Source organism: Vicia villosa, linkage group LG6 (assembly GCF_029867415.1).
Source record: "Vicia villosa cultivar HV-30 ecotype Madison, WI linkage group LG6, Vvil1.0, whole genome shotgun sequence".
NCBI lineage: Eukaryota > Viridiplantae > Streptophyta > Magnoliopsida > Fabales > Fabaceae > Vicia > Vicia villosa.
Genome location: NC_081185.1, coordinates 130,086,943 through 130,112,690, shown reverse-complemented (window position 1 = coordinate 130,112,690; position 25,748 = coordinate 130,086,943). Strand labels below are relative to the sequence as shown.

Below are 25,748 nucleotides of genomic sequence, written 5' to 3'. Positions count from 1 at the left end.
GAGGGTGCAACTTTCAAGAAATAAGTGAATGTTAAAAATAGAGATGTTCATCTGTCACCAGTTGTTTCCTTTTTCATTTTCTAATGACTTGCTGCGCACTGGGAGCTCGAGCAAACACTAGCAAAAAATAAAATCTAAGCGAATTCAAAGAGCTTAATGTGCCACTTACAAAGAGTTAACTTATTCTCATATGGAAGTGAAAAGAGTAACTTATGAATTGTCTTTTTCACAACGACTTTCTAGATATATTGTCTAAAACACCAATTAATACTGCAGCTTAGCTTTGTTCAAACATCACTAAAAGTCGTTGAGTCACCCAAATCATGATAGACTTCAATATGAATAACAATAGCAACAGACATTTCAAGGATCCAATGTGAAAAAGTCATGCATATTAATGACAAAAATATTAAGGAAACATAATCCAGAATCAGATAGAAGAAACAACAATGCAAGCCAAAATACAGAAACAAACAGATGGGCGCAGAACTACTCTAAACCATGTACCCAAATTACCCTCACCTCCATTTCCCAAATTGGAATTTCCATTCTCTCCACATCAGGCTCATACCAAGAATTCCTCCAACATACTAATTACAATGCAATCTTCACTAAAGATAGAAGAGTACTACTGAACACACTTGCACATCATACTTGTAATTTCTTTTATTCATATGCATGCTCTGGTTCTTCTTCCTCATCTTCGTCATATTCTTCATCCGCAGTGGCATCCTGGTATTGCTGGTATTCAGACACAAGGTCGTTCATGTTGCTCTCTGCTTCTGTGAACTCCATTTCATCCATGCCTTCACCAGTGTACCAATGCAAGAAAGCCTTCCTCCTAAACATAGCAGTAAATTGTTCGCTCACTCTTCTGAACATTTCCTGAATGGAGGTTGAATTACCAATGAAGGTAGAAGCCATGGAGAGACCTCTAGGAGCAATGTCACAGACACTTGACTTAACATTGTTGGGGATCCACTCAACAAAGTACGAAGAGTTCTTGTTCTGGACATTAATCATTTGCTCATCCACCTCTTTGGTGCTCATTTTACCCCTGAACATGGCAGATGCGGTGAGGTATCGACCGTGCCTGGGATCAGCAGCACACATCATGTTTTTGGAGTCCCACATTTGCTGGGTGAGCTCTGGAACAGTCAATGCACGGTACTGCTGGGAGCCACGGGAGGTGAGAGGTGCAAAACCAACCATAAAGAAATGCAGACGAGGGAACGGGATGAGATTCACAGCCAGTTTCCGGAGATCAGAATTGAGTTGACCCGGGAAACGAAGACAGCAAGTCACTCCACTCATAGTTGCTGAGATCAAGTGGTTCAAATCACCAACTGCAACAAACAATCACACATTTTCAGTAATCACATACATCAACAACAGAACCAAGTTACCCAACTATTGAAAAATCAGTTGCAATCAAATTTGCTTAAAACATAAATAAACAGTCAAGTTGAATCCCAAAACACATTTCACAGTCAAATCAGTTTATCAAATCACATAAATGAAACTTGTGAAAGCAATTTATTGAAAAGTGCACAATTAAAAGAATAGAAATATACATTGCTATTAATCAAAAATCACAGTGAACCAGAAAAAGTGATATAAATATGTACTCAGTAAAATCGACAAATTAATGAATCATCAACACCAAAGTGCATCAGTCATGTTATACAATCAAAATCAAGTGATGAACAATTGCGAGAAGCATCGACAATCCAGAGTATAAGTGTCATTAGGAAAGCTTCAACAATCACATCAGTCAATTCAAGTCCCTTAAACATCTTGAATCAGTCAATTCAAGTCCTCAACAAGTATCACACAGCCAATTCAAGTCCTCAACAAGTATCACACAGCCAATTCAAGTCCTCAACAAGTATCACACAGCCAATTCAAGTCCTCAACCAGTATCACACAGCCAATTCAATTATTCAAATCGCATAATAGAAAACTAACTTGACTAATTAAATGCAAATTAAGGACATTAGACTCATTATACAGAAACAAATGCGAGGAGAAAACCAGTCACTAGTAAAGAGTTATCATAATTTGACTGATCTAACTCTCAATCCATCTAACAAAACAAATCAAAGAATCATTGACATGTGAAGCACCTTAGTCATCTACAATATCATCATCACATCTCCTATCTAGTAACAAGCAATGTAAAATCTATTTAGATCACATGAAAAGAGAACAATACTCACAGCTAGGAGTGGTCAACTTGAGAGTCCTGAAGCAAATATCATACAGAGCTTCATTATCAAGAACCATACACTCATCGGCATTCTCCACCAACTGATGAACTGAGAGAGTAGCATTATAAGGCTCAACAACAGTGTCAGAAACCTTCGGTGAAGGAAACACCGAGAACGTAAGCATCATCCTATCAGGATACTCCTCTCTAATCTTCGATATCAACAGTGTTCCCATTCCAGATCCCGTTCCTCCACCTAACGAATGACACACCTGAAACCCTACCAAAACCAAACACAAAATTAGCAACCGAAATAACAGAAAAATCATCGATCCAGTTCGATCCGATCTGGAATCCAGTTTAGATCAGTACGGTTAAGTTAAACTACCTTGAAGACAGTCGCAATTCTCAGCTTCCTTTCTAACAACATCGAGAACGGAGTCAATAAGCTCAGCGCCTTCAGTATAGTGACCTTTCGCCCAATTGTTACCGGCGCCGGACTGACCGAAGACGAAGTTATCAGGACGGAAGATCTGACCGTAAGGACCAGTTCGGACACTGTCCATAGTACCAGGCTCCAGGTCCATGAGGATGGCGCGTGGAACAAACCTTCCACACGATGCTTCGTTGTAGTAGACATTCACGCGCTCGAGTTGCAGATCTGAGTTTCCGACGTATCTTCCGGTTGGATCTATGCCGTGCTCATCGCAAACAACCTCCCAGAACTTCGAACCGATCTGGTTACCGCATTGTCCTCCTTGAACGTGAAGGATTTCCCTCATCTTCTTTGTTTTTCCTGTAATTCAAACACCGAAATGGTTAATTTCAGAAAAATTCAATTGATGAAACCAGATCTAGATGCAGAGAGAGAAAGAGATGAACCTGTGGCGGTGATGAAGATGAGTGAGAGAGTGAGGAGTGAGAGAGTGTAGAGTGAGAAAATTTGGGAGCAGGGAAATGGTTGAGCGGGATTTTTATAGCGAGAGAGAGTGAGAGTTTGGACTAACGTATTGATTCAAGTTTGTTCCCTCGCTTTGGATTGAGAAGCAATGTGGGCCGTTCGATGGAGCCCTGCTGACAGTGGAGATTGAAATATTTGATTATTTAAATTTTTGAAGTGTTGTTTGGTATTGGTGCAGAGTAATTGTGCTAGGACAGATATACCCTTTTGTTGAATTACGAAATAACCCTTCAATACGAAGGAGAAGAGTAAGAAGAATAATTTGGACGTGGTAACTGTTTGGGTTGTACAGTCTTTGTCCGCGTCAACCAAATCCGTCAGTGAGAGAGACCTATGTTTTGTTTCTTTCTAAAAAAAAAAAAATTTATTTGTAATATTTGAAAGAGAAATTATCCCTATTTTGTTAATTACCGTCTTCATCTCAAAATAATTTAGTTTAAAAAAATACTAATATATGTTTTAGATTGGCCGGCTTTTATTAATTTTTAATAGGATAGTAATATATGATATTTTTCAAAATTATATATATATATATATATATATATATATATATATATATATAGAAAGTTATATATTAATGTTTTTATAAAAAAAAATATGTTTAGTATAAGAAAGCATAAATTATATTTCTCTCCTATGATTTTCAACAAAATTTAAATAGAGAAAAAAAATATACATTATAAAATAATTTTGTACGGTCAACTAATCACGACCATGTTAAATGTCAAATTACACTGTTATTTTTAAAATATATATATATATATGACATGACCAGAGGTGGTCCTGAGCACGGGTTCATGGGACGGGAGCCCAGGGCCCCATAATTTCAGGGGCACTAAAAAAAATTCTTACCCCTATATATTTTAAAAGAGAATTTTCAATTACAAAAATACTTGCTAAAAAATTTTTTTTTAAAATACTGGTTAACAAAATTATAGGTGCACTACTTAATAAAAAAATATAATTTTTCATAAATAAAATATAGAGTAGAATAAAATCAATTAATTTTTCTAAAATAAAATCAATTAATATATCCATAATTTTAACAACTAAAGAGTTTAATTGAGACACTAAAATTAAAACAATGATATAGAAAATATTTTATATTATTGATCCTAAGATTAAGAGTGAAGCATTACTTCAACTAGCCGAACAAGATAATGATCACTAAAATAAGAGTGAAGTCAAATCTTTAGCAACTCGTGAAATTGAAAATTTTGAATTTTTAGTAGCTATGAATATTTGGTTAAAATCGTTAATTGTTGTTAATGAAATTAGCAAAAGTTTGCCAAAAAAAAAAAACATGTGTATTGAGGTGGCTATAGAACTAGTAAAAGGTTTGATCAAGTATTTGAAAAAATATAGAGAATCTAAATTTATAAATGCTAAGGCTAGTGCTGATAAGATTGAGAATGGAATAGAGGTTGAATGTGTGTTTATTCAAAAACGTCAAATTAATAGAAAACAACACTATGATGAAAATCCATCTCAACCCACACAACTGAGTCTTGAGTTTACTGAAAATTCTTTTCAAAATAATTATTTCTTATATATTGCAGATCAAACAATTGGCTCACCTGATAGAAGATTTGAGCGGTATAGCACATATGAAAATATTTTTGGATTCTTGTTTAGTATTGAAAGGCTTATATCATTATTTGATAGGAACTTGAAAACATGTTGTAAACATCTTGAAACTTGTTTAAAACACGGCGATTCTCTTGATCTTGACGGCGAAGTTTTGTTTGAAGAATTGAAAGTTATTAGAGAAGTCTTAACAGTTGAATCCAAATCAAGTTATATGATATTGAGTTCTTTAAAGACTTTTAATTGTTTTCCTAATGCACTCATAGATTATAGAGTAATATTGACTATTTATATCAGTGTTGCATTTGCTGAATGAAAATTTTCTAAATTAAAATTATTAAAATCTTATTTGAGGTCTACTGTGTCACAAGATAGATTAAATAGTCTTGCGTTGATTTCAATTAAAAATATTTTTTTGAAGAACCTTGATTATGAACAAATTATTAACAATTTTGCTACAAAAAATGCTAAGAGGATGATATTTAAATAATTTTAAAGGTTGGGTCAATTTTTTTATAGAAAAAAAGACGGGATCAGGAAGAAGAAGAATAATAAGTCTCTTTATAGTAGTTTATGTTTTGATGTAGTATAAACATTGATTCAAAGATCTATATTTCTATTCTTTTTGCATAATGTCAAATGAAAATGTGTTTTTATCCAATTATTTTTTTTATCCTTATGTATTTATTGTCAAAAAATTATAGGGGAACCACTCTTTTGATTCGCCCAAGGCACCCAAATTCAAATGACCGACCCTGGACATGACTGATTGATAAATCTTAATTGAATGATAGTGTAAAATTATTTTACATTCTCAGTGCACTACCTTTAACCATATTTAAATATAGTATTAGTTTATTGAAATTTATCTTTTCAATTGTAATCTTTATAATTTTGTAAATTTACTTTTTTTTTATTCCTACAATTATATGTTATTTACTTTTAGTTTTTATTCTATTTTTAAAAATTAGTTGAAATAATTTCTAACGTGTTGAGATTTATGTGGTACTCAAAAGGCTAATAAAAAATTATATTAAGAAAAAAATATTTCTTTTAAAGTATTTGATAATCAGATATATCTATTGTTTTTATATTGATTTGAATTTCAACACTGATAAATACATATTATTTTAAAATGATATTTGATTTTTATTTAATTTTTTGTTTTTGATTAAACTTGATTTGATTACTTTAACTCATAAAATCTTTTTTTAATTGTCTTGATTACTTTAACTCACAAAATTATTTCTTAATTGTCAAACTAATCATTATTTAAATCAGTCATTATTCAAATTTTGTTATTCAAAATAATCATTAATGAAATAGACATTATTCAAACTAGTTGTTACTAAAAGTGAGTGACAATAGTTGTTATTTTCGGTGGGAATCTTCTCGCATTTTAACAAATCTCTTTTATTTTAATTGATTTAACTATTTCAAATGATCTCAATAGACTCTTTTAGGAGTTGATGGAAGATGCGTTTATTGACAACACATATGAGAAATTATTGATGTCAATGCTCGAGAAGAACCATCAATATGGAAATTCTACTAAACTCAAAACAAGAAAAACACTAATAGATAAAAATTGTGATGAATGGCATAGTTGATTGTGCAATTACTATTTCTATTAAAGTTTAGTATAAACAAATGTTCAATTCTAATGAAGGTTCCAAATGCATATTCATGTGTATTCTTTGAACTGTAACTGCTCTTAGAAATCATGTTGAGTATTTTCATATGAGGATTGATGCAATGGATAAAATTGGCCTTTAACCGTTGCATAAATGCATTATTGTTATGTGTATGTTGGCATATGGATCTCCTATCAACATTGTAGAATAGTATTTCGAATCGATGAATGCACTACAATTGAGTGCTTTGAGAGATTCGTAACGGGAGTGAACAAGGTATTTTAGGATGAATATTGGAGAAGCCCTAACAACAATAACGTTGATAATATTTTACAAATGGGGCAGACATGTGGCTTTGCACGTATGTTAGGTTTCATTGATCTTATACACTGAAAATGGTAATTTTGTCTAATTGCATGAAAAGCTCAATTTTTTGGCATACATCACAAGACTTGAGGATTTGACATACTTTTTTGGTATTGTAGGTTCAAACAATGACAATACCATTTTAAATCAATCTAACGTGGTTAACGATATTTTGGAAGGACAATCTTCCACTCACTACTACAAAAAACATACCTAACGCCGGAAGCGAAATGCGTTTGACCTCGGCTACGGAAGCTAGATAACGAAGAGCGTCATGAAAAACTACCCCTTATAACCTCAAATATTAAAACACTGAGGGGTAAAGTTAACTGTACGTGGACTCGATTCCCAGCATCAACATTTTTATTATTTTCAAAACTAGATGGCGCACCCATTATTAACACTCGGTGTTTTGAAGAACTGAGGTAATAGATCATTATTCTTAACAACAACTGTAATGGAGAATAATAACAACAACAACAACAAAAACAACAAGAATAATAATAACATCAATGACACAATTCTATTAGAAACCAAACAACCTACAATGTACATGTCATTACATCAAGTTATGCTTAAGAAGGAGTGGAAGGAATATCAAAGAAAGGAAAAAATTGAAAAGACAGAGAGATATGATCATTCAACAGCTCAAGGTAGCTAGTCAACTAAATGATCTTTCCAACTTCCAAGAGAAGAAAATGTGGAGAATTAAAGAAGCAATAATTAGAAGGAAACTTGATATGAGTGAAATTTGTTGGCTTTTAGACTTTCAAAGATCAGCGAAGAGGAAGAATCAGAAAACCCAATATAAAAGCAGAAAACCTCTTTGAACCAAAACACAAAAAAAACTTCATCCAAAGAAATCAGAGAAGAGGAAGAATCAAAATGAGTACTTATGTTGGAACTTCGTCCAAAGAAATCAGAGCAGAAGAAGAACCAAAACACAAAATGAGTACTTCATCAAATGTTGAGAGAACAAAAGCTATTGTGGCTATATAGGTCCAAGTCATTGAAAGAGACCCTGCTACCGAACCTTTAAGACCCATGAGAGCTCTCAAGAGGAGGATATCAAGAAGAATAAGGGTTAAAAGGCCAATCATCATCGATTTTGATGATGATGATGATGAAGTGGATTATACTTGGTCAAACTTTCTCTCAGCCAGAGGATTTAGATATGATTAATAAAAAAAGGTTAGTATCCCCCTGTAATGTTAGCGAATTTTGCTTTTTTCCCCCTCCTTACCTTTTGGCAACGGTTTTTTCAAAAAACCGTTGCCAAAACCTGCCTTTGGCAACGGTGGGGTGGGGAGGGGGGTAAATTGAAACACGCTCATATTACAGGGGGTAAACTACTATTAACCCAATAAAAAATGACATTTTTGTAAGTTTATCTAATGAAATTTTTATTCTATAGTTTCTTATTTGTCAGCTTAAGGTTACAATTAATTTAGAGCTTTTATTTTATGGTTTCAAGGAATTCAAGAAATCTTTTCTCATACACATTAATCTATCAGCTTTCATCCTATGGTTATATGCTACTAAATCTGAATAAAACCAAAACACATTTGCAGCAAAACAAAAATAAAGGAGATATGAATGGCACTCTAATGCTTCATACACAAAATCTAAAACATAGAAATTATAACTTACAGTAAATTATCTTGTTGTCTTTCTCATATTCCTTATTGTTGTCTTTCCCAGATTCTTGATGCATAGTCTTCAAGGAAGTTTGTACGTTAACCGAGATTTATTCTTATAAAAACAGGTGTTTGCATAACTATTGAAAACACCAAAACCAAAACCTAAAACAACCCAAAGTTATTGTAACAAAATTTGAGAACAACAACAAGAATAACATTAATGGAGAGCAACAACAACAACAAAAACAACAGTAATGGATAACAACAACAACAACAAAAACAACAGTAATGGATAACAACAACAACAAGAATAATAAGAATAACATATTTAATTAGTGAGTTTTTATCTTGGTTTTACAGAAAATCGAGATAACATATCCGTCGTAAAATCTAAAAAAATAAATGTGTCTTTTTAGTTCCATATAAAACATTAAATAGCAGGAGCTAGGAATCGAACCTCAAACCTGGAACATATATATTTATGTCGGTTTTATTTAAATTCGAAGTAACATATTTATTATTATTTTTTAAATAAAACAAGGTGTTCCAGTCACATGTACCTGCGGTTTTTTATTCCGCGGGGTGAAAACTTCGTCATAAAAAGTGTGATTTATTGTAATGACTGTGCAATATACAATTAATGAAACTCCAATTAATATTGCATATTATATAGGTGTATATATTCTGGATCAACCATATTTGTCAAGACCATTTCAATGTCTCAACGAGAAAAGAAAAAATATATTTTTCTAATATCAAGAAACAACGAGGAAGAATATGGAGCAAGAATTTGGAATGCTCCAATCTCTATTTGAAATTTTGTATGGCCCAACGCATATTTGACACACAGAAACCCTTAAACATACAATATAGGCTTGCATCATATTATACAACATAATTCTTGAAGACGAACGACACGCATATGAACGTAATTTTGATTACTCTTAAGATAATGTGGATAGTTATATCTCAAAAACTAAAATATTTAATAATCCATATCTGAATCTTACAACAAAGCTTCAATGAATAACAAGTCTTCGTGAGAAATGAGTTTATTGATAACTTAAAGAAGATTTAGTGAAATATATTTTGGATTATTTTGGGCTTGAGCATGATAAAATTTAGGCAAAATACCTTTTTTCGTCCCTTAACTTTATCTCGGGGTCCATTTTGGTCCCTTAATTTTTAAAACGTTCAAATAGACCCCTTATCTATTAAGAAGGTGGCACGTTAGTCCTTTTCGTCAATTTGATGGAAACGGATGTTAGACTGTGTATGTGTGACATCTGACGTGGCTATGTTTTGCACGCATGGCAGGATGACGTGGCATATGTATCACCAAGATCTTGAAAATTCTAAAAATAATTCCAAAACATTTCCCTGACTAAGGTTTGAACTCAAGATACTTTAATTATGATTCAAATGGGTGTACCACTAGGCAATGTTCATTTTGGTTGCTTTCTTTTCTTTCTGCAGCTATATATTAACTACTGCATTAGTTGATTTCTTTTGCTTCTACATTAATAATAATAATAATAATAAAAATAATAAAAATAATAAAAATAATAATAATAATAATAATAATAATAGTAGTAATAATAAAAATAATATTACTAATAATAATAATAATAGTAATAATAAAATAATAGTATTAATAATAATAGTACTGATACTAATAGTACTAATATTAATAATAATTATTAATAATAATAATAGTAATAATAATAGAGATAATAATAACACTAATAATAATAGTAATAATAATACTAATACTAATAATAATAGTAGTAATAATAATAATAATAATAGTATTAATAATAATACTAATACTAATAATAATAATAGTACTGATACTAATAATAATAATAATAATAATAATAATAATAATAATAATAGTAATTATTATAATAATAATAATAGTACTGATACTAATAATAATAATAATAATAATAAAAATAATAATAATAGTAATTATTATAATACTAATAATAATAATAATAATAGTAATATTAATAATAGTAATAGTAATATTAATAATAGTAATAGTAATAATAATAATAATAATAATAATAATAATAATAGTAATAATACTACTAATAATAATAATAGAAATCATAATAATAATAATTAGTAATAGTAAAAATAATAGTACTAATAATAATAGGACTGATACTAATAGTACTAATATTAATATTAATAATAATAATAGAGATAATAATAATAATAATAATATTAATAATAATAGTAATAATAATAGTAGTATTAACAATAATAATAGTATTAATAATAATACTAGTAATAATAATAGTAATCATAATAATAATAATAGTAACAATAATACTGATAATAAAATGGTTGTAGTTAATAAGTAGTAGTAATAATAATAATAATAATAATAATAATAATAATAATAATAATAATAATAATAATAATAATAATAATAATAACAACAACAATAATAAAAATAAAAATAACAATAATAATAGTAATAATAATAATAATAGGTGGGTTCTAAAATGAGGGATCTATTAAGTCCCTCGTCCATGTACAGTAATTATTACCTTTAGATTAAATAATTCCACATGATCTCATTACTCTATACCGTACCAGAGTTTTGTCTCATAGATTCACATTCTTGCTTTCTTCTCTGCCGTCTAACTGCAAAGACAAATCAAAGTTCCAATTTCATATCAAGTTGTTGTCTCATACTTATGCTTTTTCACAGATTCTCAACCAAAGTAGGCTTTTTCCCTAAGTTTTGGCACTTTTACAACTGGAGATAAGGATATATAAAGAACACCATTTTTAATTCATTCCATTTTTATATTTATAGTCACCTCACTTCTACAAACAACTACATAGTGAAATATTGTCTCTATTGGTTCACTAAAGACATTATGTTGATCCAACATAATTTTAATCCTGTTATTGCAATTGTAATTAGCATTTACAGTAAATTAAAAAAGTAAGTCAAACACACTAATGTAAAAAACCCAATTAGCGCTTAAGTCATTATAAAAATAAATTTCATTGTCATGATTCTACAATTCCTAAAGCAGGAATACAATCATATAAGATGAATTGATGAAACAAATAAGGGGATGAGTGGAAGCAAGGTGGTAAAGGTGGTTTAAGGGAAATCTAATTTTTGAGAAAGAGAAGTTGGTTTGAATCAGAACAAAATGGAGGAGATGATGAAGGAGAAGGAAGGTGGAATAAGATATTATATGAGGAAAGTTATATGTGTTCTCCGTCTTTTACAATTCATCTGCACCTTTTAATTAAATCTAACGGTATATGAAAGTAGTCCACCGATGAACTACCTATTTGGTGGTTCATTCTAGAGGTTACCATAATAATAATAACTAGTGTCTTACCCGTGCGTTCGCACGGGTACCCGTCGTTTTCGCGCATTGTGATTGAGAAAAATAAAAGATATTAGTAAAAGATTAAGTTTTGGGTAAAATTGAAAAAGTTATAAAAATAGTAATATTTTATTTAACAAATTATAATGAAGGAAAAGTTTTAAAATCGCAAATTCACGAATTATAATGAAGAAATATTCAATCAAATTATATAATTCAATTAGTGATAACTATTAGCCCAATCTCAAACTATCAGCTAAGGAGAATCGATTATTTTTTGCTAGCTAAGGAGAAAATTAATTATTTTGGCTCAATTATAACTACAAACTATCAGCCCAATCTCAAACTATCAGCTCTGTCTTGTAGGCCAATGAGAAACCACTACAAACTCCATTTATAATAATGATTCATTCAAAATGCATAATTAATAGAAAAATACTTTGACCAATTACTTTATGTTCCCGTTAATATTCATTATTTTGATAAGTAACTTCGTATTCCCGTTAATATTTCAAATTTCTTCCCGTTAATTTTCAAATTTTTGATCAGTAACTTCATGTTCTTGTTAATATTCATTATTTTGATCAGTAACTCCTTGTTCCCGTTAATATTCATTATTTTGATCAATAAGTTCGTGTTCCCGTTAATATTCTAAATTCGCCGTTAATATTCAAAAAAATTATCAGTAACTTAATGTTCCTGTTAATATTCAATATTTTGTCAATAACTCCGTGTTCCCGTCAACATTTATTATTTTGATTAGTAACTTTGTGTTCCCGTTAATATTCAAAATTTGTTCCTGTTAATTTTTAAAATTTGGATAGTAACTTAATGTTTTCGATAATATTCAAAATTTTGATCATTAACTTTGTGCTCCCGTTAATATTTAATATTTTAATCAATAACTCCGTGCTCCCGTTAATATTCAATATTTTGACCAGTAACTCCGTGTTCCCACTAATATTCAATATTTTGATCAATAAACTTCATTTTCCATTAATATTCAATATTTTGACCAGTAACTTCATGTTCCCCTTAATATTTAATATTTTGATCAGTAACTTCGTGTTCTCGTTGATATTCAATATTTTGTTCAGTAACTTCATGTTCCCGTTAAAATTCAATATTTTGATCAATAACTTCAAGTTCCCATTAATATTCATTATTTTGATCACTAACTTCGTGTTTCTGTTAATGTTCCAAATTTGTTCTTGTTAATATTCAATAGTTTGATTAAATACGCCCTGTTTCCGTTATTATTCAATATTTTTAGCAGTAACTCCATGTTCCCGTTAATATTATATACTTTGCTCTGTAATTTAATACTCACGTTAATATTCAATATTTTGATTACTAACTTCATGTTCTCGTTAATATTTAATATTTTGATTAATAACTTCATGTTCCCGTTAATATTCAATATAGTTTGATCAATAACTTTGTTTTCCCGTTAATATTCAATAGTTTGATCAATAACTTCGTGTTCTCGTTAATATTCAATATTTTGATCAGTAACTTTATGCTCTCGTTAATATGCCATTTTTTATCAGTAACTTCATGTTTCCGTTAATATTCAATACATTTAATATTTTGATCAGTAATTTAATATTATCTTTAATATTCAATATTTTGATTAGTAACTTCATGTACCCATTAATATTAAAAAAATTCTATTAATATTCAATATGTTGATTAATAACTACATGTTCCCGTTAATATTCAATTTTTTTTATCAGTAACTTCATGTTTCTATTAATATTCAATATTTTGATGATATTTTTGAAACAAAAATAAATTAATTTTAACATTGTTTAAAAATATTTGATGATAATTAAATTTTTTTATAATAACAAAAATCTTAAATTGATAAATTATAATGAAGAAATATTCTATCAAATTATATAATACAATTAATAATAAATATTTAATATAATTGATTAAACTCAACTTACAAATCAAATATATTATTCCATATATAAAATATTTGAATCAATAGTTAATTATTCCTATATATAAATATTTTTGTTTTGGAATTATTTATAAAACTATTTAAATCAATTGTAAACTTATTCTCGTTATTACATTTAATTAAATGTGTTAATATCAGTACCATATGTGTGTATCATATAATTACCCGTGTGCATCCGTAATATATTATTTTGTATTTGGATAGAATTGACCCATTAAAGTTTTAATGGTAATATTTCAATTATATTATATTATATATAGATAAATATATATATTGATTATTGATGAACTTGTTCAATTAAAATTTTAAATTTTATAAATGACAAACAAATTGTATGATTAATAAAAAATATCATACAATTTTGATATTATTTATTCATATATTACTTATGTTTCATTATGTTACTATTTATTCATACATTACTTATGTTTCATTCTATTACTATTTATTCATACAGTACTTATGTTTCATTCGATTACTTATGTTTATTAACACCCATAGTTATTTTTAAATATTTTTTTAAAAAAAATTCAATAGATCTAATATATTTATTTTATTTAATAATCTCTAAAAAAATTCATTTATATATATATATATATATATATATATATATATATATATATATATATATAACTTTCATATTTTATATTTTAAATAATTTAGTAGTATTAGTAAGAAGTCTTATTAAAGTGAAAATAGAAAATAGTAGTTAGTTTTTCTATACAGAGAATGACGATGGCACATGTTGTATTTTAAATATTTTGAAAATATACTTTATTTTTATAATAATATCTATGAATTTTTTATCAAAAAAACTCCATACAATATATAAAAGCAATGATATGCCTAAAACATTTTATTAAAATATGTATCTAATAATATTTATCCTTTTGTTAAATGAGAGGTTAAAAATCTTCTAACCATATGAAATTTGGTTTCAACATTATGTTGATAAATTCATTATTTTAGAAAGTTTTTATTAAATAATTTTGAAGGAAATCAAGTGAGATAAATTATATTTATTAATTTTTAATGATAATATGATTCACTCAATTTTTGGTGATACAACATCAACATAATTGGAGTACTAAATATATTTGTAACGTATTTATTTTATACCAATTATGATATTGGTAAGTAATTGATATGATTTTAATGTATTGATTCTATATCAATTAAATTATTCCCAACGTACATTTTAGGTAAATCATACAAAAGTACAATATTTACTCAAAATTATATTATTTTTAGGTAAATCATACAATATTGTAAAAACAATATAATTTTGTAAGATATAAAAGTACAATATTTTCTCAAATCTAATAATTTAAATATATATATGGTAAGTACTAAAAGAATAAGAAATCAAAAGTTGCAATCACATGCATTAAATCATAAATTAAAAGTTGCAATCAATCGATCAATGATTACTAAAGATAATTATGATATTTAACTTTTTTATAGGTAAATGATTTATGTCTTTTCATTCTAACTCTTTATTTACCTAAAAAAATATACTGTTTTTTTCTTTATTTTTGATTCTATTTTCGTATACATTTCAAAATTATGTATATATTTTGAATTTGTAATATTTTATTATATTCTATATTTATTTATTTTTTCGTTCGACCTTAGAATAAATGAATATCAATAATATTTTATAAGGGTCTGTTTGGTAAAAATAGCAGTTGACTGATAAGCTAGCTGATAGCTTATAGCTTATGACTGATGGCTGATGACTGATAACTTATAGCTTATAGCGGATGGTTGAGACTGATAGCTTATAAGCTCATTGAAGTGTTTGGTAAAATTAGCGGTTCAATTAACTTATAAATGTAAAATGACATAAAATATAATTAATATATAATTATTTTATTTTAAATTAAAATAAATTATAAGGGTTAAAAATAGATTTTAATTGAAATAATAAGGATAAAAAAGGAAGAAAAAGAAATAAGCTATAAGACATAAGACATAAGCTAAAACGCTATTTGAAATAGCGTCTAGAAAATAAGCTATAAGTTAGTAAAATAAGCTATAAGCTCGTGATGAAAAGACTGTTATCAAACGGGTCTAAATTTTCATATGTGCTTATAAGACATACATAAGCTATAAGCTTGAAAATATGTCTTACCAAACAGAGCCTAAAACTAACTTTATAAATTATATATATATATATATATATATATATATATATATATATATATATATATATATATATATATATATATATATATATATATATATATATATATATATATATATATATATATATATATATATATTGATAAACTTAATTTTTTTAATTTGACCTAACTAAAATATTCTTTAGTTATATGAATTAATATACAATATTATGTTATTTATATATTATAATATCTATAATTTTTATAGCTACTAAGATTTAATATAAATATCAGTCAAAGATAAAATCAATTAATCAATGAAATTTATTTATTAAAATTTGCAATAATATACCAATTATTTCCCTATCAAGAAAATAGGTGTGCTGCTTCATTATTTCAACAAACCATTCTTTAAAATCACGTTCAAATCGACCATAATGCTTGGATTATTATGGATAAGAAGTTAAAAATTGTAATCACATTAAATCAAAAAATTAAAAATAATAAATCAAAAGTTGCAATCAGATTAAATCAAAAATTAAAGTTGCAATCAAGTAAAATGATTATGATATTTAATTTTTTTATAGGTAAATGATTTATGTCTTTTCATTTCAAAACTCTTTATTTACCTAAACAAATATAATGTTTTTTTCTTTACTCTTTGATTCTATTTTCTTATAAATTTCAAAATTATGTATACATTTTTAATTTGTAATATTTTATCTTTATTTTTTGTTTTGTTCGACCTTATAATAAATAAATATCAATAATATTTTATAAAACTAACTTTATATATATTGATAACCTTAATTTCTTAATTTGACCTAACTAAAATATTCTTTAGTTCTATGAATTAATATAAAATATTATCTTATTTACATATTATAATATCTACAATTTCTATAATTACTAAGATTTAATATAAATATCACTCAAACATAAAATCAATCAATTAAGATTTATTTATTAATATTTTCACTAACAATATAAAAAATTAAAGTTCATTCTATGAATTAATATAAAATATCATGTTATTTACATAGTATAATATCTACATTTTTGTCAAAACTTGCGCAACCATAACCCAGTAATTTCAAGCAGATTCTCCATTGTATATTGACACCAGCCAACTTGATTTCTACTTCTACAGCTCAAAATTTTCGGGACAGTCAAAGAAGAATATTTATTTCAAACGAATCGTATAGACGATGTTTGCTACTGTCTGCACCAGAAAAAAATCCAAAACACATATTAGGACAATATTTAAATTGTTACTAAAAAGAAATAGAAAATAGGGATTGGAAACAACCCATGTAAAAAATGAACCATATACTATGGAGTGACGCCAATTGGTACTTCAGAATGATACAATACAAATTCAACCTGCAAATAACATGAAACGCCAATAAGTACTTCAGAATGATACACTACAAATTCAACCTGCAAATAACATGAAAGATATTTTCTATCCAGAAAAGAAAAAATGTTAAATACCGGTTTGTCCATGAATAGTCGTGGGAATGGCTGTAATTGTAAAAATAGTATAAACCAAAATTTTCTTAGTATAAACCAAAATTTTCCACGATTAGGTTTGATGAACATGATAGATACTGTGAAAGTATGATCAGTTATATATAGTAATGATAAAAGTGTTTTGGAACGTGGAAGGTGGAGGGCTTGGAAGGCAGAAGGGGCTTGGAAGGCAGAAGCATTATATGAGGTCATTAGTGCTGCTTGCAGTTGTGAATGTGAATGGCCAGAGAAAGTAAATAATTTGTAACTGCGAGATCATGAGAGGTTGGAGGTTTAAAGTTCAATCCTTATAACTGCTGCAACATACAATGGGAAGGGAATGATGTGGAATTTTGTGAGAAGAGAGGCTGATGTGGCATAGCTAAGAGATGAGGAAATGGTAGACTTTTCTTATATGATAGATAATAATAATAATAATAATAATGATAATAATAATAATAATAAGTAATAATAAAATGGCTGTAGTTAATAAGTAGTTTCAGAAGGAAAAAAATCAACTAAAATTACCATAGCCTAGTGGTACACCCATTATTATAATAAGTAAGGTGTCTTGAGATCAAACCTTGTTGTCTATTTTATAGACTTTGGTGATAACATATGTCACGCAACCTGCCATATGTGCAAAACATAGCCACGTCAGACGCCATACATACATAGTCTAACGTCCGTTTTCATCAAATTGACGGAAAGGACTAGCGTGCCACATTTTTAATAGGTTAAAGTTAAGGGACGAAAAATGGTATTTTGCCTAAAATTTAAGTTTTATTAATTATGTCATCTTATTTATTTTTTATTATATATATATATATATCATATATTTAAGGTTTCTTTTAATATTGTTATAAAAAAATCGAGTTTGATTTCATTTATTTATTAATTTTATTTCATATTAATATTAATTAAAAATTGCTTAAATTAATATTTTAAGTTAGTATAAAATTTGTTATGAATATTTATGTTAGTGGATGTCCATCCATCTCCTAGTTCTTCATCTTCATATTCCATACTTAATATGTGTTTAATATGTGTGATTTTCTATCTCCCTTGAGTCCTATAAATAGAGACTCATATTACAATGTAAAGTACATTTGAAATAAGATAAGATAATATTGCTCTCTTTCTTCTCTATCTCTCTTTGATCTATCTATTGTTTTAGTTAATTTCATAACACGTTATCAGCACGATACTCTACAACGCGGGTGATGATATAGCCAGGTTCTACGTTATTTTTCTAATCTTAATATATTTGAACCAATATAATATAATTCATGATTTTGTTACTATTTTTTTTTCATATAAATATGTTTATTTTTATATATTTTGTAGAGAAATTGATTTACCTTGTACAATAATATTAGATTTCTTTGATCATTCTTGTTAAATTCCGGAAGAATTTAACATTAAAGCATTTCTATATATTTGCTCGGAATTGAATCTTAACACATAAAAGTGTTAATTTAATATTCAAGCATCCCTGAAGGATTGCATAAAGAATAATTTTTCTTGACTGTTGTTTATGGAAATAATTTGTGATGTGATATTTGTAGAACTAAAGATTATTATTATTAAACTATCTCCAAATTATTATTCAAAGATTGAGTTTAATCGAGTATTGTATTTATCAATAATTGATGAATTTCAGAAGAATTCAAAGTTCGATAATCTTTAAAAGGTCGCATCTATAATATTATTGAATCCCGGAAGGATTTCATAATTTTTTTTTGTATCGATCTAAAAATTCATAACTTGTAATATGCTCATTAAAATATTGTCATTCTAGAAAAATGACACAAATAATTTTAACGCATCCCAGAAGGATGGTTATATATATTTTTTAGATTATTGTATATAACAAATTATTTTTATAGTTCCTGAAGAACTTATCAAGCATCCCTGAAGGATAGAAAAATAAATTAATTTTATAGTTTTTGAAGAACTTATCCATCCCTGAAGGATCGTAAATCAAATTAATTATATGACGATATAATTTTAGTGATATAATATTGTTTGATTAAATATGTTTAATTTTATAAGGGGTAATTGTTTGATAATTATATGATAATATGTTCATATGAATGTGTTTGATTAAAGTGTTTAATAATGAGATACTATTATTATATTGGTTTTGAATTATACTGGAGGTATTGAATATCTTTGTATTACACAAATGAATTTGGACATAAAATGTATAATAGAAAAGCTACCGTCTTTTTTTCCTTGGGCTTGTACTACACTTATATTAGCACAATTTAAGCACATGTCATTGTAAACCAGTAGTTTACAAATTACACTTAAATGTGTCGTTGGTAAAACCGGTTGGGTCATCTCGGATATAATATGATGCGAATAATTTGTATTGAAGAACCAGAAGTTTCTTCAATCCATTAAATTTTTGTGTGTTTCTAAAAGAAAATAAAAATTTGAGAAATTGCGTTTTTATGACATTAACTGTTGCATCGACTAAAATATCATGCATATGTCTCTACTCACAACCAGAAGTATGTGAAATCATTTTCTCAACTAATTAGACTAAGATCTTGTTTTCTGATTTTTTTTTTTTAAAATTCCTTTATAAGTATCACATGTATTATTAAAATTGATATTGAATATCATGTAATATATGTTCATAAAAAGAAAATGGACCCGAAGATCCATTCTTTAGACGTCTAAAGTTAATTACATGGTTGATACTTATGAGATCATCAATTCTAAATTATATATTTGAAACACCCAAAGTATGATATTAAGATATTTATTCGCACTAAGCCAACAATATACTATATCTTAGTCCTCCCTAATGTATTCTAATATTTCTCATCTTAGTGAACATTTGGATGCGTTGTGTATATTCCAATTGCTCCAATATAATACATTAAGACGTGTCATGAAAGAATATTGGAAAAATATAATTAATATGAATCTCAATTTTGAGGATATAATTTGAGCAAATAATCAAATACTTGATTGCAGCCCAGTAGGCTGATTATCACTTGATAAATTAATTTTCCCAATATTAGGGGGAGGGAAATGAACAGCTGAAATCATGAACAAGAAGTTCAAATGAACAAGTTAAAATAAATTGTTGTATTGATCCTCGTACAAATTAATATGAACCAAAAGTTCAAAATATTATTCATTTGCAAAGTTTATGAAATAAATTATCAGCTGGTAATACTCCACTCAAAGTGGATTCTCCTATTGGATAATATAATATTGCAAATGAGTTGTAGCTGCGCCTGAAGTGTGGTATGAAAGTCGGTTCCAATGTTAAAAGTCCTCTACTAAGAAAAGAAACTAAAGATGACCCAAGTGAGGATATGAAAATGCTAAGAGCACTTTGATCTAATTTAATTTTCAGTTCCAGAAGAACAAATCAAGTACTTGAAATATAAAATAAAGAGATCTCGATAAATTATGTCACGGATGAAATGCAATGGAACCGAAATTGAGATAACCAAATAAAGTCAATATTGATAATGTCTTTGTATACAATATAGCGCTAAAAGTGATCAATGATAACGAGGATCATGAGTCAAAGTCTATTAAAGATTGTAGACTAAGTGAGAATTGGCCAAATGAATATATTCAATTACAGAAGAATTAAACTCACTTTACAAGTGACTCACTTTTGGACCTGTAGTCCGAACACCTCAAGGTGTGAAACCAATTGGATATAAATGATTTTTATGAAAAAGAAACATAAGAATAATATAAAGTTTGATTTATTGCTCAATGATTTTCACAAATACCTAAGATTGATTTTGATAAAACATATCCACCTGTAGTGGATTCAATCGATTTTTTTTATATTTAATTAGCCTTGTAGCACATGAAGGGCTTAATTTGAACATGGTGAATGTTATGACATCTTATTTATATGGTTCACTTAATAGTGACATTTACGTGAAACTCCCTGAAGGGTTCAATATACCAAAGGCACGTAATTTTGGATCTCGAGAAAACCACTCCATCAAATTGAACAAGTTTCTCTATGGATTGAAACAATCTAGACGCATGTGGTATGATCAATTTGTCCTTTTATTTTCATAAAATGATGTGGAAAAGTATTTGCAATAATAGTTATCTATGTGGATGACATAAGTATTATTGGAACTCCTGAAGAGCTTCCAAAAGCTATAAATTGCTTAAATAAAGAGTTTGAGATGAAGGACCTAGAAAAGACAAAATATGTCTAGGTTTGCAAATTGAGCATGTGGACAAAAGAATATTTGTACATCAAGAAGGCTATATAGAAAAGTGTTGAAATGATTCTATATGAACAAATATCACATGTTGCCTACTCCAATGTGGTTGTTAGATCATTAGATATGGAGAAAGATCTTTTTAGGCCTCGAGAAAATGATAAAAATTGCTTGGTCCTGAAGTACCATATCTTAGTGAAATTGGAGTACTAATGCACCTTGCTAAATACACACATCATGATATATCATTTGCGGTCAATCTATAAGTAAGATAGAATTATTCATCTACACGAAGAAATTGGAAAGCGGTCAACCATATACTTCATTATCTTAGAGATGTAGGTTACTTGTCAGATTCTCACAATGGTAGATCAAAAAGAGGTTATTTATTTACATGTGATGGTACAACCATTTCATGGAGATCTACGAAACAAATCATGGCAACAACTTCATAAAATCCTGCATAACTATTACCACTACATGAAGTCACTTCGAAGAAGACATTTTAAGCAACGACTACAAAGAATATCGTCTCACATGTAAATGTCTGCATGAGGGGGAGAAATACATATGTTTTGCACTCTTTTTTCCTTCACCATGGTTTTGTCCCATTGGGTTTTCCTGGTAAGGTTTTTAACGAGGCAATTCACATTCAAAGGATATTGTACTCTTTTTCCTTCACTAGAATTTTTCCCACTGGGTTTTTTCTAGTAAGGTTTTAACGAGGCATATCCTCAATGGACATCCAAGGGGGAGTGTTATGAATATTTATGTTAGTGGATGTCCATCCATCTCCTAGTTCTTCATCTTCATATTCCATACTTAATATGTGTTTAATATGTGTGATTTTCTATCTCCCTTGAGTCCTATAAATAGAGACTCATATTACAATGTAAAGTACATTTGAAATAAGATAAGATAATATTGCTCTCTTTCTTCTCTATCTCTCTTTGATCTATCTATTGTTTTAGTTAATTTCATAACAAAATATGAATAAAATATCAATGTTGAAGATAAATTTGTGAGATTCAGTGTGAATTATTTAGAGTTACACAATTAAAATTAGGGTTAATAGTTATTTTCCCCTAACCATTTGGGTGACTTTTGAAAAAAACGCCTAAAAAAAAGTTTGGATTCTCTCTGTCTTATGAAGATTCTCTTATTTTAGCCCTTTCCCCTATTATATCCAGTCATCATAATCAATAACATGACAAACCTTTTTTTTTTCTTTTTTAATGACGTGGATTGTCAAGTTGTCATTTTTTTTCTTAATTTATCATTTTTTTTTTAAAAACAACAACAACTCCATCATTTTCATTATCATCACAACAACACATAAACTTGGAGTTTCATCATCAACAACACATAAACCATTCTTTGTTAACAACTACTCATTTTCATCATCATCACAACAACTCTAAAATTTTCATCACCGTCACAACAACACAATAACATATAAACTTGGAGTTTCATCATCATTAATAACAAATAAATTACTCTCTGTTAACAACTACTTATTTTCATCATTATCACAACAACTCCATCATTTTCATCATTATCACAACAACTCTGTCTTTTTCTTCAACATCATCATCACAACAACATGTAGATTATGGAGTTTCATTAATGAGTTTTCTCATTTTCATCATCATCATCAACAACAACAACAACAACACATAAACTCGGAGTTTCATCATCAAGCAATTCATGGGTGCATGAGGAGTTGAATACGACATTGAATAATTATAAAAACCACTAGGTCTTACCAAAACAACAAATAGTATGACATTGAATATTACAATATAAAAGTGTTTCTCACGACCTTTTTAAGATATTTATCATAGAAATAAAAAATCAACTTAGTAGAAAAATTACGAAGTTTCGTAGTGATGGCGACAAAAAGTGTGAATCAAACTTTTTTAATGAATTATATAAACTGCATGAATTTATACATGAAACTACTGCACCATATTCCCTTGAAATGAATGGTAAATATGAAAGAATGAATAGAACCTTAATTGACTTGATTATTGTTATTATGTTAAATTCTAAAGTTGTTTCTCATTGTTGGGGGAAATATTATTAACTATTTGATATGTGCTGATTAAAATTCTCAAATCTAATAATAATTTATCTCCTTATGAAACTGTGAAGAAAATACAACTAAACTTGTCTTATCTTCAAACATTGAGGTTGTTTGGCTTTTCTCATAATCTTTGATCCAAAGCGAATCAAACTCACTAATAGAGCATATGAGCGTGTTTGTTCAAGCTGTTTTTGTGACGAAGGATACATGTGGGAACATATGTTCCAACATGTGTGCAACATTTGTCCCTTGTCAATAGTACAAGATCGTTGTTGTGTGTGCGTGTTTTCTATTAATTGGAGTGTGTTCTTTTGTTGTTGTGTGCAACAAGGATTGTTGCTATCTTTTAGCAATTTTATTTGTTTGATTATTTAATCCAATTAAATTTAAATCATGGAAATTTAAATTTGAATTCAAATTAAAATATTTTAGTTGAGTTGCTTTGGAGAAATTTTTTTTAACTAAATCTCCACCATATCTGAACGTGATCACTGCCTAAATCCAAGGAGAAAAGCCCAACTATTGATTGCTATATATAGAAACTCGTTCCATGCCTTGATGACCAAGAGACTTGAGTGATAATTTGTATTTTAGGCTGAGTCTTTGTTTTGTGTTAATTGTACACCATACTATTGCTTAATTTATAAGGCATAGTAGTTGGTTTGTTTAGTTGAGTTGTAATTTGACATTCATCACTGTGTTTATTGATGTTGATCACTTGGAATTAATGATTCAGAGAAAGTGTGAAGGGGGTCTTATATTTAGGGAGAGTTCTAAATAGAAAGGCACTAGGATAGAATTAAGAGGAGGGGCAATAAGCAATGGGTTTGTTCATTTAAGATACTTAATATTAAATCTATAAATAAAAGAGTGAATTTATTTTCTTGGGTTAGATTCCCCAGATGTAGGCGTGGTTTGTATTGGATTTAGGGATGGCAAACAAACCCAAACCCGCGGGGCCCACCCGCATCCGAACCCGAGTCAACGGGTGAAAACCCGAGTTGACAGGGTTTGGGTTCGGGTGCCACCCGATATTTCGGGTTCGGGTTTGGGTAGTGTAAAACCCGCACCCGAAACCCAAAATCACACCCGCTTATATATAAATATATATATATATATATATATATTATGTTTTATATATATATTGTGGAAAGTTGTAGGAAAATTGTAGGAAAAATATATTTGTGTATTTTGTTACGGGTTTGGGTTTGGGTGAAAAAACCTGAAACCCAGCGGGTGTGGACGTAGGTGTTGTTTTGCCACCCGAATAGTATTTGGGTTTGGGTTCGGGTGCCGATTTCGGGTGTGGGTTTGGGTAGTGTGAAACCCGACCCGACCCGTTGCCATCCATAATTGGATTGGATTACCAAGTCTGTTGTGTTCTTTACTGTTTTTACCTTGAATTAATGTTGTTGTCATATTATGTTAAATCTGGTTGGACAAGTTATCTCAGACATCTGGTCCAACATCTGTCCCTTGAGGAACATAATTTCAATTGGCATCGGAGAAAGCACCCTGTTTTGTTTGGCTAAGCTTTAGGGAATATATTACGTTAAAATGGACAACACCAAGGATGGAGGGTTTGTCAATAGATTGCATGTTTTAGATGGTACCAATTGTGAAAATTGGAAAGCCAAGATGGTTGCTTTTCTTAAATTCATAAACAGAAAAATTTGGAAGGTTGTGATTAAAGGTTGGAAACATCATGTGATTAGTTTTCAAGATGGTACGACAAGTTTGAAGCCAGACACTGATTGGTCCAAAGATGAAAATGATAAAGCTCTTGCAAAAGACAAAGCCTTTAATGATATATTCAATGGTGTTGACAAAAATATGTTCAGACTAATCAAGACTTAAATACTGAAGTTAAATAGGCTTGGGAGATTATCTAGACCTCTCATGAAGGCATAAAGTATGCATGTCAAGACTGTAGTTTCTCACAATACAATTTGAGATTTTGACAATGAAATAAGATGAATCCATCTCTAATTTTAACATCGGACTTCGTGATATTACCAACACCTCATTTGATTTAGGAGAGAAGATGTCTTAAAGAAAAGCTAGTTAGAA

At 28.7% G+C, this 25,748-nt stretch overlaps 1 protein-coding gene across 1 annotated transcript; it reads right to left on the bottom strand.

Annotated features, from left to right (window-relative positions):
• Positions 1-375: 375 nt before the first annotated feature.
• On the bottom strand, positions 376-3,247 carry LOC131609999 (tubulin beta-3 chain). Its single transcript, XM_058881849.1, has 4 exons — positions 3,092-3,247; positions 2,598-3,005; positions 2,220-2,489; positions 376-1,346 (listed from the first exon to the last, which is right to left on the bottom strand). The coding sequence occupies exons 2-4, from the start codon at positions 2,989-2,991 to the stop codon at positions 667-669; spliced, it is 1,344 nt and encodes a 447-aa protein (XP_058737832.1). The 5' UTR covers positions 2,992-3,005; positions 3,092-3,247; the 3' UTR covers positions 376-666.
• Positions 3,248-25,748: the final 22,501 nt, after the last annotated feature.